The following is a 16,221-nucleotide window of genomic DNA, read 5'->3' on the forward strand; positions in this document are numbered from 1 at the left end:
CAGACATTACATTATTTACGCTCAGTACCCCACATACTCCTCCTTTGGCATGAGCAGTGTAAGCAATGGAGAGCAAAAAGGAAAAGTAATTCAATCTGCTCTGTCTTCTGTGCATCCAGACACATTTCAGATTTCCTAACCTCAGGAAAGAAGAGGCTCCATAAGACGCAGGATTTACAAACACTTTCATCATCACTAAATAGCTGATAAAAATGAATGGAATTGTCAAAGTTGTCATTGAAATTTCATAATAAAAATGCATTTCATTTGGTTAAGCGCTTTTACAGACGCTCAGAGTCGCTTTACATAAGAACACAGAACAAAACACAAACATATACACCTTTGTTATGTGGGTTTGCATACAATAAGTGAACTTTTAAAACAACAGTGCTTGACACATAGTCACATGCACATTAAAAGCTAATTTGAAATTTAAGGTGGATAATTGATTTCAAAATGTCAATCATGCATTGAGCTGCCAATAGAGTCTGAGCTACTGTCCAGTACTTAAATGAGTAATACTTCACCTCTGATCATCATGAATTAAATATATAGCATCATGCCCCATATAACCTACTACCAACATCTGGAATATGTATTGTAATATTATGACATATAATATTTGGGATCTGAATGTTCCCAAAACAGTTCATGTACAACTTAATACTGTTCCTGAATGTTTCCTCCTGCATGATACACATTCACATTCACATTATTTATTTATTTATTTATTTTTCACACCATTCTTCACTGTTAGTTTGGTGGAAGGTTTTATTTCTCTGGTGTCAGTGGACATCCAGATACTTCTGCTGTTAGGTCCATCAACACAGACAACAGCCAGAGCTTTAGGCTATCTAATCACATTTTTACACCAAAAAAAAAAAAAAAACACAACAAAAAACCAAAAAACCCCACAACAACATGCATTTGACTCCTCTTACACCACGGGTCTTCGAGGACATGAAGCCATGTCAGCACATGAACATGAGAAGAAGAACGATGAGCTGTTAGCTGCCGTGGAGACTGGTAAAATGGATCTACTTGTGTATCATTCCCAGCTTGTGTATCGCAGCCTCAGTGTGAGTGATTGTGTGTTTTTTAAGTTTATTTGGGGGCTGCAGCTCACTCTTTTCAACCTCTGTGTAGCCACTGCATTTCTCAATAAATGTGCAGGATCACCTGGTTGTTGAGTTTACCCCAATGCCCAACCAAAGAATACCTGTGACTACACTCTTAGAAATAAGGGTTCTTCTAGAAGGGCCGGGGTTCTACCTGAGGGTACCTTGAGGATGTTGTTATGATGCTATGTGAAGCCCTTTGAGACAAACTGTTTGTAAAAATGGGCTATACAAATAAAACTGCCTTGCCTTGCCTTTCCTACCTGGAACCATTTCCTTCTGAAAAACCCTTTCCTGAAGAAAGGGTTTTTCAAGGGTTCTTGGTAACACTAAGGGTTCCAGTAAGAACCATTTTGCATACTGCACAGTCAATGTTGATTGAACCCTTTTCACAAAAGCCAGATGTTGGTGGATCTTTACAGGTTTTTTTGACCAGTTGCACCCCAACACACTGTAAGCTGGCAATGATACGTCGACCGTGGAGCCACTTTGCCTCAGCAGATCCAAACGGAGGCTAATGCCCTGACAACACAGCACCAGGATCACTGAGACTGGTTTGAAGACTGGTGCTGATCTCTAGCAGCATGTTTTGTAGGACAGCAAATATTTGTACTTGGATATCCAGAAGCTATTTGCGGCTAATAACCACAGACATCAAGAATGTGCGCACAGACAAATTTGTGTGAAGTTTCTGGGCTTCAGCTCCTCAGAACTCCAGCAACAAATGTTCTCTTGAAGGAGCTTTATGGCCGACTTTCAGTCAGCAGAGCTGGAACTATTTGCTCTCCTGCTGGCAAACAAACACACAAACCAACACAGAGAAACTGACCCACTCGTACACAAGTCACACACACGCAAACACACACAAGGACAGAGGCTTTTCTCAACAGAACTGGCATTTCTCTTCATCGGGGTGGCTGTTAGTTAAAAGTCCAAGTATTGTGACGTAATCTGATCAAACTCATTATGGTGCATGGCAAGTAATACGGTGATCTAATTCTCTTTCACACAAACATACCTACAAAAAAAACACACACACCCAATGCGTGTTGGGATTGTCCAATCAAATGAAACGCCGGGGTGCTAAAAGGCGGGAGATGAAAGAATAACAGTGGAGATACTGAGAGTTACAGAACCTGAAGGAAGCTAAAGCCTAAAAACAAACAGAGTGGTATCATCACCACAACAGCACAGCGCTCTGACACTGACATGCTGCTATCTGCTAAAAAGGAAGGAGGGGTGGGGGGGGGGGGGATCTTCATGACTTCAAATGACCTTGTTATCCCTGTTGGGATCTGTCTAAGAATACCCTCCCTGTTAGCTTTCCCTGGTCAGGTTTCATGTGGGGAGAAACCACAGCAGCCACAGCGTTTCCTCTTGCTCCAGTCGGGAGCTGCTGGTGTAAGAAGGTTAAAACCAACACCAGACAAGAAGAAAGTTTAGTTCTCAACAAAACTCCAAGAAAAAAAAAGAGGAAAAAAAAGGAGAAAAGTAATAAAAGTTTCATCGATAATGTCTTGGACAGACGAGGAACACATTGGGTTGTGGTATCGGTAAAGTGAGTCAGTTTCAGGCTTGATTTTGTGCCTGGTTTGGAGGTCTTTGCAGAGTTTTTTGGGTTGTGGAGTTGCAGTGTCAGACATGAGCAACACCTGCTCCATCCTCAGGAAAAAGACAACAAGTTAGTGCCTGTTTCCACCTGGAGCCAGCTGGCTACGCAGCTCCACACTCCTTCACTACAGGCATTGTAATGAAATGTTCACAGACAAAATGCTTTATTTCTTTCATCTTACCAAGAGCTAAGTGGCTACATGAACACAACCATGTTTATCTCTGTATCAGAACGGCTCTCCATCCACGCCAACACACCTGAGACCAGTCATGTTGACAGAAGTAGCTATAGGCTACTACAGGTGTATCAGGAAGCAGATTGTCAACTTGTTACAGGAATTATGAACAAGAAAAGAAACACACATAAAAACAGTTATAGTACAAAAACAACAAGGTCAGTAGGCTAACACTTGTAAATCATTATCTGGGTCATATTCACCATGGAAGGTTGAGGCTGATGGGACTCAATCAGGGGCCGAAGTGTCATAGTTTTCAAAGGTCTCAGTTTCTGTCCGTCGAAAACACAACCCAACCAGAGTTTTCCAATTATATCAGGTCAAAAGAGTTTCTCTTCTAGGGGCTTGAAATGTAGAAAAAGAGATATATTTACAAAATAAAATCTAGCTTTAGTTGCTACCAGCATATTGTATGAGTTAACATCGTACAAAAACCAAAGACATTGAACACTTTTACAAGTGTGTTCAGTATCAGCATTATGGGACTTGATGAATGAATGAATGAATGAATTTTTATTTTCGAACATGTATAAAAAAAAGTATGTAACTATTTGTACATACAAAAGAAAGAAAAAAATAAAAATAGAGGCAAGACATAACAAAACACCGCACATTGTTCAAAAAAGGAGTGGTAGTACAAAAGTACAAAACTTTTTTAATTTCCCACCCCTTTTTTTTAAACTATTCTTCAGTTTGTAACTACATAGATATCCTTATAAGGTTGATAAACTAACATTATCACTGACAATGTTTTGTTTGTTTCTTTCAAATACACATTCATCAACATTTGTATGTAAATGTATGTATCTGAACATAATTTAAGGGATGGCATGTGTAGGGATGAAATTCTTCAGCGATAAGACTCTTTTGATGTTGAGGTTTCAGGAGTGTTCAGTTGAGCATTAGGTCGATCTCACCCAAGGTCTTGCACACTATTCCAGATTAATGAGAACTAAATTAAATTCTGCTCACGTCCATTGTATCTACTGATCTCTAAACCTGGACAAATAAAACTAAAACCATCTGATATCACTAGAAGGAAGAGAGAACACATGCTGTAAGTGGAGCCAACCTTTAATTACAGGTTTTCCCAAGTGAACAAGCACAGAGAAAGCGTTCGACCCCGGCTTCTAAATCTAATTGGAGGAAGAACATGTACGAACTTCCAGTTCTAACCACAGTTTCTGCTGGTGGGTCATTACGGGTCTGTTCAGCTCCTGTTTCCAGTGCTCCACTTGTTGCTGGTTGGCTGGGTCCACTTCAGGTTCAGCTGCAATATTTACAGGCTGAGAACCAATGTTCTGTAAATACCATACAGAGCTAGTGCCACTCTCCTCTATTGCCTCTCTGATTGGGTCTGATCATCCTTGGTGACCACCATGGTAACCAATTACAAATGTTCCTGACCTCGTTGTCTCTGCTGCAGCTGTTGTTGGTCAAATTCTGCATTTTAACACTACAGCTGTGCTAACTGTTGCTCTCTTGTAGTATTCGCAACATATCACCTGCAGAGAAGACAATCTGAACGGCTCATCTGGATGGAGATTGTCTGGTGAACAGCTAGCTTGGCTCTGACTCAACAGATGACATGTATCTCATTTCTTACACAAACCAACATCAGAGAAGTTGAAGTTTTTGAGGGGATCTAAACTGAAACTATGTCTTGTCCAACAATGGCTGATGCTCTGAGAGGAACTATGCAAGTCTGGTGGCTTTTTTGCTATTTTGCTAACCCTCCTCCCTCCCTGGCCATGTGCACTTGTTTTCGAACGAAGCTGGCAGGAAGGCAATCCACGGAACGGTTGATGACGTTATATATCATATAAGCTCTACTTATATGATATATAATATAGTTTTACATGTGTATATTTGTGTTGTCTCATCTGTCATAAAGAAGAGATTACAGATGATGTTATACATGTATGTGTTTGTGTCACGATGCCACTGAGACAAGAGCTGATACACCGTTACAAGGTTGGTTTTCGGCCAAGGGATGCTAGGTGGAAGATAACAAGTCATTTAATCATCACAACTATTTTGAAGCTGTGGGTAAAAATCTTGCATAGTTCCTCTTTAAGTTTCCAGAGACCAAAACCTGAGAAAACAACCGTATGAGGCAGGTTGCACTACATGTTAGTGCTGAGTGGATGAATATTGTTTGTTGAGAAGATATTTTGTAACCAGAACACATATACATTAGAATATGATTTTTTTTTTCAGTTTTGCTTTCTGAATGTCCCTCAAACACTTTTTCACCTGTTTAGGAAAAGCCAGACCAGTAACTGCAAAGGTGTAAGGTGTAACAGTGCACAAACTATTCATTTGTAAAACAAATAAATTGAACACATTATTAAACTTATGTTAAATGCATGGAGATCGTTCAGATGAGACTGCTATGTTGTGTTGAAACATTTTGAACATTGTGTTAGTAGGCTAATGTGTATTTTCTCAAATATTATCCATCTGAACACATGATTAGTGAACTGTTTGCACAAATGAGTGTCTTACTTTGGGCTGGGCACAGTCGCTATCAGACTAGCTCTAAGCTAAAATGTATTTACACACAGCTGAGTGTGTGTGTGTGTGTGCACAGAGGCTGGTCAGCTTGTGTGAGTCTGTTCAGGTCTTTCACAGATGGATCCAAAAACAAGCGTGTACCAAACAAGAGTTTAATATCAGTATTCTAATGTACATTTATTACACATTTTAAATAAATATTCCATCCTTAAAATTATTTTACACATCCTCAAATAAAAATATATTTATATATGTATAAAAACAGACATCCAGGGAACAACAAGAACACAAGTGGACAGGGAGAGGGAGGGGAGGGGGGTTCCTTACACTTCAATGCATTTTGTACACGTCAACGTTACAGTCAGAACAGGAAACCTGTGATTATCAAATGTAGCTGCCACAATGTTCCGTCGCACACCGTTTAAAGCTCAGTTTGCTTCAGCCGTGTGTGAGAGAGAGAGAGAGAGAGAGAAGGAGCCCGGTCAGGACGCAGCGTGGCGTCGTCACCCAGCGCTTCTGCAACGTTCACTGACCCCCGGCGCTCCCCAACGCAGTGTGTGACAGTTTGTGTCTCTGAACGCAGCGTTCCCTGGCAGTGCGGTTAATCAGGGCCCTTCAAGTCTCCTTGAGCAGCAGGCGAGAGTCCAAAAAATAGACTCCACTGGTCAAAATGACATTAAAAAAAAACAACACAACGCACTCTACTAAGATATCCCCGATAAGTCAGACAATGAGTTATGTGCATCTAAAACAAACTTTACCTTTTTTTTTTCTTCTTTTTTTTTTTATAACACAGATCAGTACTAAAAGTCTGGAGTACAAAAATAGATATCTCACTTTTTTTGTCTATGTACATTTTTTTTTTTACTTTGAGAAAAATAGAAAACAAACTACATATTAAGATATAGTAATGCTCAGTATAAAAAAAGTCTCTAGAGGTTTTTTTGTGGAGAGTAGAGGAGTGTTTGGGCTGCTGTTGAGTCAGTCTGTCAGTTCCTCCTCTTTCTCTTTCTGTGTTTTCTCTTGTCCTCCTCCTCCTCCTCCTCCTCCTCAGCGCTCTGACGAGTACCGTGTGCGTTTAGTCCTTTGACTGAAGGGGTAGTGGATGAAGTCAAAAGGCCGGTGGTGGCTGGAGTGGGTGGGCTGCTGTCCCTTCGGCAACCTCTTCATGAAATGCACCTCGCGCTGGTGCTGGCGCGTGCGCGAGCCTTTCCGCGGCCGCCCACGCCGGGTGAAGGCCATGTACCAGCTCTCGTAGCGGGCGTTCCTCAGCGCCGTGTAGTTGTTCTCTAGGACGATCTCGGTGAAGATGCAGTCACGGCCCTGTCCGTTTTTCTGTAGAAAACGCAGAGAAAGAGAGAAAAAAAACAGTTAGTGGGAATGTTGGGAGAATGAAGATTTACAGATGGGAAATATCAGATGTATAAAGGCTTCCCTATGCAGCCTGTGTCCCCTGCACACACACACTCACACACACACACACTCACACAGCCCTCCCCACATACATGCAGCATATGCTACAGTCATTACAGATCAGAGAGAGGGGGATGACAGTAAGCGATGACTCTTCTCCCCCTTCAGCAAACATCCAGCAGCCCTCGTGGGTCAGTAGCTGCAGGACGGATCCTCCAGCCATAAAGCCTTAATCAACCCCCGAGGGTCACTTTCACTCTTTGATTTCCTGTTGCAGTTGCACTTAAATGAAACCGAGCAGGTCTGATTGAAATGAACAACAATCAAAAGATCCCTAAATATTATATCTCTGTATCCACGAGGCCTGCTGAGATCAGACTGCTGACTTTAGACGACAGAGCAGCGCAGGGAAGAGACGGTAAATAACAAGGCGGATGAAGTGTGACCTCCAGTTGCTGATATTATCAAGTAAAAAAAAAAAGAATAAAAAAAAAAAAAGGTTTCAATCACTGATGCAAAGTACAGTAAGGTCAGCTGAAACAGCAGCGACTGGAGCTGACTCTCAGTGCTAGCCTACTGTAACACACTCCCACCTTTTTGGACAAAATAGTGTGTTAAAAATAGTCATGACCCACCCCAAGTGCACACATATACATCCAAGAAGACACACTTTGTGTTCATTCTCTCTATGCAACACACACACACACACACACACACACACACACACACACACACACACACACACACACACACACACACACACACACACACACACACTGGGCCATGGGGCAGGCTGGAGCTGGGCCGGTAGCTCAGGGCAGATGGTGTACGAGGCAGGGTGCTGGGTGGGTGGAGTGGAGTGTGTGTGTGTGTCTGTTTGGTGCATGTGTGTGTGCAGGGGATGGGGGGTGTAGCAGCTCTTTTTATTAGCAGTCATAGAGAGAGAGAGAGGGGGGGGGGGGGGGGGGGGCACTGACATTGATACACACACCTACAGCCATATAACACCTATATACATATATTCTCTGTTTTACCACACACACACACACCGCTGAGGTTAAACCAGTGCAAAGTATTAAAGGATAATATAAAGTATAATAGATTCATAAAGTGGAAAACAGGCATTGCAGATTAGAATTATTCTTTTCTTATTTGTTATTAATTCTTCTTATTGTCTACAAATGCTGTGATCAAACCAATGAGCTTGGAGCCCATTGGTCCCCACACTGATGACATAAATCTTCTTATTTTAATAAAAGGCTGCATCATTTCTAAAACCGCTGTGGTTTTAACAAATGTTACCCAGACAGGGGGGAATTATGGATTTGTTGTGGGACTGTCTGTAAATCAGGGTTTGAATACACTTCTTAATATGACTGATGACAGTGTAAAAATGTACAATATCACCAACCTTAATGTCTATACCTTGGGTTATTCCTGGAACTATTCTAACTGAGGAATCATGTATCCCTGTGCTGTGCAGCCATGTGCAGCCGTGCACAGCCTCTCATCCTCCTCTGATTCATATGGTCACAGAGAAAATAGTCCCAGCTATTTCAATACCATAGATTTACTGGGAGTCTGACCTTCCGCAACAAAAACTGGCTGCAAATCATTCTACGACACTATATGTATTATACAAATAGCTCCCGGCTACAGTGAGTGCATGGGCCTTGTGGAACTTTTCTCCTCACCTTGCCGATGAGCTTCCCCCTCTTGTTCATGCAGATGTAGAAGCCCGTCTCGGCCCCCTTGATGCGCACCCGGCTCCCGAACGTGTCCGTCTCCACGATGAGTTTGGCTAAAGAAAAATAAACAGAGATACTTTTGTCAGACGCCGCAGCTGAGAACAGGATGCAGGAGACGACTCTTTTACTGTTTTCTTCAAACATTAAAACCCAAATGGATGACTTAACAGTGCACACATGGACATAAAAGCATCAACAACACACGCATATGCTTGAGTGTGATTTCAAGCATGCATAGCCTACTCTCTCTCTGACTCCCTCTCTCTCTCTCACACACACACACACACACACACACACACACACACACACACACACACACACACACACACGCTCTTAAACCTGTGGGACCAGTCCTGGGGATTCATGCTCTCTGAAATTCCTGCAAAATGATAAAACCACGTGTCTCTTGATTCTTTGAAAGCTAAAGAGGCGATCCTGGCAGGCTCATCAAGAATTCCTTTTCAAATAAATCTGCATTGACCTCACACATAAAGCTCCACATTCATCCCCGTACGGCACAAGAACCGGTAAAAAAAAAAACACAGGGAACACGCTTTATGGAGCTTTGTGCATTTTTTAAACATCATTTCCAAACAGATAAAAACAAGAGGAAGGTGAGTTGAATTGTTTCTGAGCTGAGTGCTGAGGGACAGACGGTAGCTGAAGCTCATCTCCACCGTGTTTTCTACTGCACTGATTTGTTTTTAACATCCTCACATTGATACTGATTCACAACATTAAAAGCCAATAGCAGATGACGCTCTATAAATTCCATTTAAATCTACACTGTCTCGTAAAAAACACAAGGCTCCATGGTGATGGCCTCTGCAGGGTTAGAGGGGTCACCGGTGATGGCCGGGACCTTCTCCACCCACTGGAACCACCACACCACCTACAGCAGTCTGAGGCTCTCTCTCTCTCATTTCATACAAAATGACTTCAGTTTAATAGCTTGCACACTCTTGGGTTTACACACGTGCAGACAATTACATCCTGCAACAACCACACTGTAGCTCCCTGCAAGACAACACACACACACAAACGCACGGTATCTATCTACACAGCTTTTCAGTCCAGGTTCAGTATAGCCTAAAACGTAGCAAAGCCTCGCAGACGCACGAGTATAGCTGTTAACCTGGACGAGGCCTGTTAGGTTGTGAGGCTGGTTGGAGGGGGGGAGGGGGGGGGGGGGGGGGGGGGGGGGGGTTTGGGGGTGGGGGGGGGGAATTAGGAGCTATGCAGGAAATGTTCGGGAGGCTGAAGTTAAGATGACTTGTATAATGGCTCTTCCAGACCGACCGGGATCTCTGGAGGATCACCTCCAACACCATACAGTCCGCCCGGAGACTCGAGCCTCTCTCTCCTCCAGCTACAGACCGCAGGTCAGCTGCTCGGCGAGGAGGGAGAAAACCCCTCAACAACACCTTTATCATCTCGAACCGCAGACACCATGCAGCTTCAATTTTGAATGAATCAGGCCTCATTCAATACATTTTAAATGCTAATCTGTTTTAGAAATAGCCCACCGTCTCTAAGAAATAAAAACACTAAAACTAAACAACTTTTATTTCTATAGATTCTTTTTTGCTTTTTAAATTCATCAGGCTGTGAGACATTTTACAGATTTACGACGTAACATTTTGGCCTTGAGCCATTTTGGCACAAAAAATTCAGTCACAAAGCAAAAAAGAAATTTAGATTTAGAAATTAAATTAATCCTGGAAAATGGATAGAAAAAATAATAAGAGACTTTCTTTTAATAGAAAATTACATAGAAAATGTTGGGAGGCAAAATGCAATAATGGATAGGCCTGTGTGATTTTTTAAAATAATAATATGGCGGAATTGAAAGCAGCTCGCGGGGACGTGGAGGTGTAGAGTAGAGGAACATATGGTGAAATAAACTCCTCTCTGCTCTGCATGGGAAATATCTGACATGTAAAAGCTCCGAGAATGAATCAAAGTGAGAGGAGCTCGGCGGCTTTCAGAGGAGGAGAGGCTGTCTGTCTGTCTTACCGTGCACGTCTCCATCGTCGGCCATGGCGTTGATCTTCTTGTTGGGCAGGACCTGAACGTGCTTGCCGCTGGTCCGGCTGTACAGCTGGTAGATCCGGATCAACCTGCGGCTCACACGGTCCGTGACTTTGCTCTGCTCGCTTACATGCTGCGTGAAATTAGGCGGGGACTGATTGGTTACCTGTCAGAAATTAGATTTCATCATCATCAGTATGTGTACATTTTTCTTTTTCTTTCTTTCTTTTTTTTTTTTTAGTTGAGTTGAGTTTTATTCATTGACTGACATTAAAGTTGAGACACAGACAGGAGCCAACTGTGCGTCCTCAGGTTTCTGTAGGAAATGACTGAGGCAGCTAAACACAGAGGGGAGAGAGGGTTCTCTAACGCAATAACAGCTTGTTGTTGTGTTTTCCCGGGTGACAAGTGTAAGAGGATCCAGGAGGAGCTGCGGCCAAATGAAATGAACAGCTTCCAGAGAGACGCGCCGTGTGATTACAGGTTTGCGCGGATCAGGAGGAGAATGTGCGCAGAGTTTTAACCAACACTATATATGAGACTGAGAGCAGAGAGAGAAACCCTGAGCTCTCAAAACTCTTCCATTTCTCTTTCTCCCCGCCGCGCGCTCCGCCGTGATGGAATGACCGCCGCTGACGGAAAACGCTGGCCCTCGGCTTCTCTGAACCCCATGACATTATTCACAAGACTCGCAAGCATTTCCCCCTGCCCCGATGCCCCGTCTGTGCCCGCGCGTCCTGTGCCAGGGCCGGTATGTTCATCAGCAACCTGCCAGCAGGACGTGCGCCCCCGCTGCCCGGCGCACCGTGGGAGCCATCCCATATTGTTGTATCACATAATGTTATGATGATCCCTCACCTTTCCTGTTATTGGCCTGTGCATCACGCGCTTTCACTGCCATATGTTTTACTTATTTTTTATTTTTTATAATAGCCTAGCTGGATTTTTATTCTATCACCCAAAAGGAGCAATGCAAAAATATTAATATGCAAGAATAATGAAAGTAGATAACATACCTGAGTGTAGTAGCAGAATGCAAATAAGTGTAGAAACCTGCAAAAGAAGGAGAATAGCATAAAGTTAGTTGGGAGCGGAGTGAAGGAGCGTTAAGAGAGTGGGAGTGAAGGTGGAGGAGAACTCACAGATAGCTCCGTCTGGATGGGATAGCTCGCATGTTGGATGCAGGTGAAAAGCTCTTCCAATAAATTCTGACCGGAGCTGCAAAGTCCAGCTGATCTCCTGATTTTTAAAAATAATAATAATAAAAAAAATCGAGTCCAGAGATTTCAGCGAAATCCACAAAAAAAATTAAAATAAATAAGGTCAGAGGTGCTGAGAGAGCGGCTCACACGCGCACCGCGGAGACATTCTTCACACCGATGTCCATCACGGGCAAAAAAAAAAAAGCTCCTGCTCCGCTGAAATAGCAGTAATGAGAATGAAGCATCAACATGCAGAGCAGCTCCCGGTAGAAGGTTCACACACCGGCTCTAAGTGCAACTTGCAGAAGCTGAGCTGTGCGTTGAAGTTTGGAGAAAAGCGCTGCAGGATCAAGTCTTCTTTATATTATATTTCACAAACAAGTTTCTCCCGGGGGGCTGTCAGACTTGTCCCCTGCTCTTTTTTTCCCCTTCTTCTTTTTTTTTTTTTTTTTTTTGTAAAATCCCCGTGCTCCTGTGCGGCCCTCAGCTCAGGTGTGTGTGCTCCAGCAGGCTCCGGGTTGCTCAGTGTTGTCTGCTGCTGCTGCTCCGCTCGGCTGCTGCAGGACTGTCTGCTCTCTCTGCTCCCATCACACACACACACTCACCGCTCCCCGTGTCAAAGCCTCTTCGCTCGGCGCTCACACACACCCCCGGTTAAAATGGCAGGCTGATCTGCTAAGAACAAGCCCCCTTTTTCTGCAGAACAAAAGCGGACACCCCCTCCTCGCCCCCCCCTCTCTCCTCTCTCTCTCTCTCTTGCTCTCTCTCTCCCACCTCCACCCCCTCCTTGATTTAAAACATCTCTTTACCTGAGGAGCGCTCCACACTTCTTGGTATAGGAGGGAAGGAGGGAGGAGGAGCCATGCGCTGGCCCGAGCGCGCTGCCACCACATTGTGCAAAAAAAAAAAAAAAAAATTAAAAGTAGAAAAATGACCGCCTCCCATCTGAGTGCATCATCTGCTGTTAACAGTAACCTGATGACCCCCCCACCACACACACACACACACACACACACCACCGACCCTCCTGCTCATCCTTCTCCATCTCACATTAACACACTTTTTACCAGTTTTCTTTTTTTTTTTGCTGAATCTCGAGCTGCGCTCTGCTGCTTTTTTGTGTATTGACAGAGCAAAGTGTGAGACATATTAAAAGGATTACAGGCGATTAGCGTTTCTTAAAGCACCCCCCTCCCTCCCCACTCCCTTCATTACAGAGCGCGGCCTCCGCGCCTCGAAAGCCGCAGCAGAAACAAACAGAGCCTTTACAGACGCGTTTATCCGAGGTGATGCGTGAAATAGTGAGAAGAGAGGGGACGACGACGAAACATCGATTCATTACTGTAACAGAGCAGTCGAGCACTCAACGGCCCCGTTGTGTTTTTGATATAAGAGATTAATTAGCTGCAAACCGCGCCCTATCAGGACAGATCGACTTGTACTGATTGATCTGACCATTAATTAGTCCGCTGGGTATCGGCCACGACAACAAGGACACAGAAACTCAGCGGTCTGATTAATAAACACAAGGTGTTTAGTGAAGGTGAAGTGGCCCATTGAGGACATCACTCCACTGCGTCTGTAGTGTGTGTGTGTGTGTGTGTGTGTGTAGTGAAGGGTTAACACCACCATGCACTCAGGGGCCAGGCGGGTCCAGACCACCACCACAACACAAACTGTGTCTTTCAGTCTTTGCAGCAGATTCCAGGTTCAGCTGTGTTCAGATGATCATGTGTGCAGGGCCGCTGCTAAGAATTCTGGGCCCACTGAAAGAATACTAAAGTGGGCCCCAGCCCCCTGACTTTTCCCCTTCTTTCTTAGACTATATTATCAGTTTTTATTTACTTTGTTTTGCCAATGCAGCGTATGCGTATTAGGCTACGTTCACACTGCAGGTCTTAATGCACAATTCTGATTTATTGCTCAAATCCAATTTTTTGTTTGGCTGTTCACATTACGTCTTTAAATGTGGCCTGTCTACGGATTGCTGTGTGAACAGCTCCACATGCGCAGTTGATCATTGATGACATTATGCCACAACGGTGTTTACGGAAGCGAACATGGCAATGGCAGCCGGTATTGTAGGATTTTATGGCTTAAGGCAAAAAAAAAAAAATCACATCAGATTCAAACCCTGGTCTCCCACTTGCTTCAGTAGCATCTCTCCCCACTACACTATGAACCTTGCTCTGATATCCATGTTTTGATTCAATTCCTGGCTCTGGCACACTTTTTTTTGGCAATTAACTTTATTTGTCATTAATTTACAAAACAGTGCAGCGCGGGTCAGAATGATGTCAAAGTCGGATTAAATGCGACCTGGCTGTTCAGATTGCGATCACATCAAAACATTTAAAAAAATCCAATATGTATCCGATTCAGTACCACATTTAAAAGTGGCCTAATTCTGATTCGAAAATGTCAGATTCAATGTGACTTGTGCTGTTCACACTGTCAAAAGCAAATCAGATATGGGTCACATATGAGCGAAAAAATCGGATTCAGGTCACTTGTAACAGCAGTGTGAATGTAGCCTATGTCAGGGTCATATGCAGAATAAATCAGTCATACACAGATTAGATTACTGGGGTTTTTGTGTGGGCTCTACTGGGCGTGGGCCCCTAGAATTATCATCACCTTTCTCCCTTATACGGCCCTGCATGTGTGGCACATGTTGATAAGACATCATGAGGAGATCTGTGTGTCATGCAGGGCTGAGCCACCAGTGGGCGCTCCAGGGAGGGGAGGGTGAGGGGTGGTGGTAGTGGGGGGGGTTGAGGGGGGGTGAGGCTATAGGTGTAGGTTGAGTCGGTCGCCCCCAGTGTCCTTGGTGGTGTAATATGACAGCATTAAAGGCAGAGTGGAGCCCTGCAGCATCACACTCTGCAGCCACTTCATCTGTTATCTGCTCCTCCGACACTGTTCACGTTGTCAGATGGTTTGTTTTGCTGTTTCCTTCCCTCCCTCCCATTAGCATCTCCTGCTCTCCCCCTCTCCCTCTGTGTGTGTGTGTGTGTGAGTGACAGAGAGAAACTGTGTGTGTCAGTGAGTTCAGACGTAGCCACATAGGCCAAAACTCCCTAACTGTGAAGGGCAGTGCATGTTGGAATAGTCTCCCACCCTGATCAGAGACAGTCCTACTTTTAATGCATTCAAAAAACAGCTTAAAGAATGGTTACTGTCCCATCAGATTTGCACCCATGAATGAAATATCTATACCAGCACTTTAATACAGTACCACTGTATCCCTTATTTCTCATCATATATTATTCTGTATTGTAATTTTATTGTGAAACTGTTGAAGATATTCTGTTTTCTCTTATATTTAGTTTAGTTAGTTTTCTTATTTCTCTTTTTTTACTGATATACATAACTGCTGCTAGCACTCTGGCCTCTCTTGTATTTATGCAGGTTGCTACAGTATCTGTTTTCTTATTGTTGTAACTGCTGCTATTACTATGTCTTTTTTACACTCACGCAGGTAGCTTCCTATTTGTTTTTTTGTATGGTATGTCTGACAGACTTTACACATTCTGTGTCATAAACTATAAACTGTTTTCTTGTCTGTAACAACATCTATTGCACGTCTGTCCGTCCTGGGTGAGGGATCCCTCCTCTGTTGCTCACCCTGAGGTTTCTCCAAGTTTTCCATGGAGTTTTTCCTCAGTGGATGTGAGGGTCTAAGGACAGAGGATGTTGTTATGATGGGATGTAAAGCCCTTTGAGACAAACTGTTTGTAAAAACGGGCTATACAAATAAAATTGCCTTGCCTTTAAATGTGAGGACTACGGATGGAAATGAGCTCTAAGCTAAATCTGGCACATTTACATGACGTGATGTGCGCATCACTAATTGTAATGTGCACTGTCAAATAAACAATAAATGAAATGAAATGAGTATAACATAATCATATAACCCCCATGTGAGACATGAAGTGGGTCAGTGTGTGACATAAAAGTGTTTGACTGAAAACTGTAATAAAAGCTGCTGGTGTGTGTGTGTGTGTGTGTGTGTGTGTGTGTGTGTGTGTGTGTGTGTGTGTGAGAGAGAGGGAGAGATGAGCGGCAGGTAGCTGCCACTCTGTACCCCGGCTCAGGGTCTGGCTGCCCTCCCCTTAACCCCAGGAGCCCTGCATCCATCAGCAGCCCTGCAGGGGGCAAACACCCTTCCCCCTCTGCTCCCTCTCTCCCTCTCCCTCTCCCCTCTCTGCTCCTCCACTCATGACCACAGCTCCACCAGTGTGGCCTTAGGAAAAGAAGAAGAAGAAGAAAAAAACCTATCCAGAACTATACTGCAAATAAAACTGATCCATATTATGCTATAAAACATTTGTGTCATCATGGG

General features: G+C 43.7%; 1 protein-coding gene across 1 annotated transcript; it reads right to left on the bottom strand.

Moving 5' to 3' along the window:
• Positions 1-6,532: 6,532 nt before the first annotated feature.
• Positions 6,533-12,049, bottom strand: fgf8a (fibroblast growth factor 8a; the record flags this gene model as incomplete). Its single annotated transcript, XM_083987871.1, has 5 exons — positions 11,817-12,049; positions 11,691-11,727; positions 10,660-10,840; positions 8,590-8,696; positions 6,533-6,817 (listed from the first exon to the last, which is right to left on the bottom strand). Exons 1-5 carry the CDS (start codon positions 11,846-11,848, stop codon positions 6,533-6,535), a joined length of 642 nt encoding a protein of 213 aa, XP_083843997.1. The 5' UTR covers positions 11,849-12,049.
• Positions 12,050-16,221: the final 4,172 nt, after the last annotated feature.

This window comes from Trachurus trachurus (assembly GCF_905171665.1).
Source record: "Trachurus trachurus genome assembly, chromosome: 15".
Taxonomy (NCBI): Eukaryota; Metazoa; Chordata; class Actinopteri; order Carangiformes; family Carangidae; genus Trachurus; species Trachurus trachurus.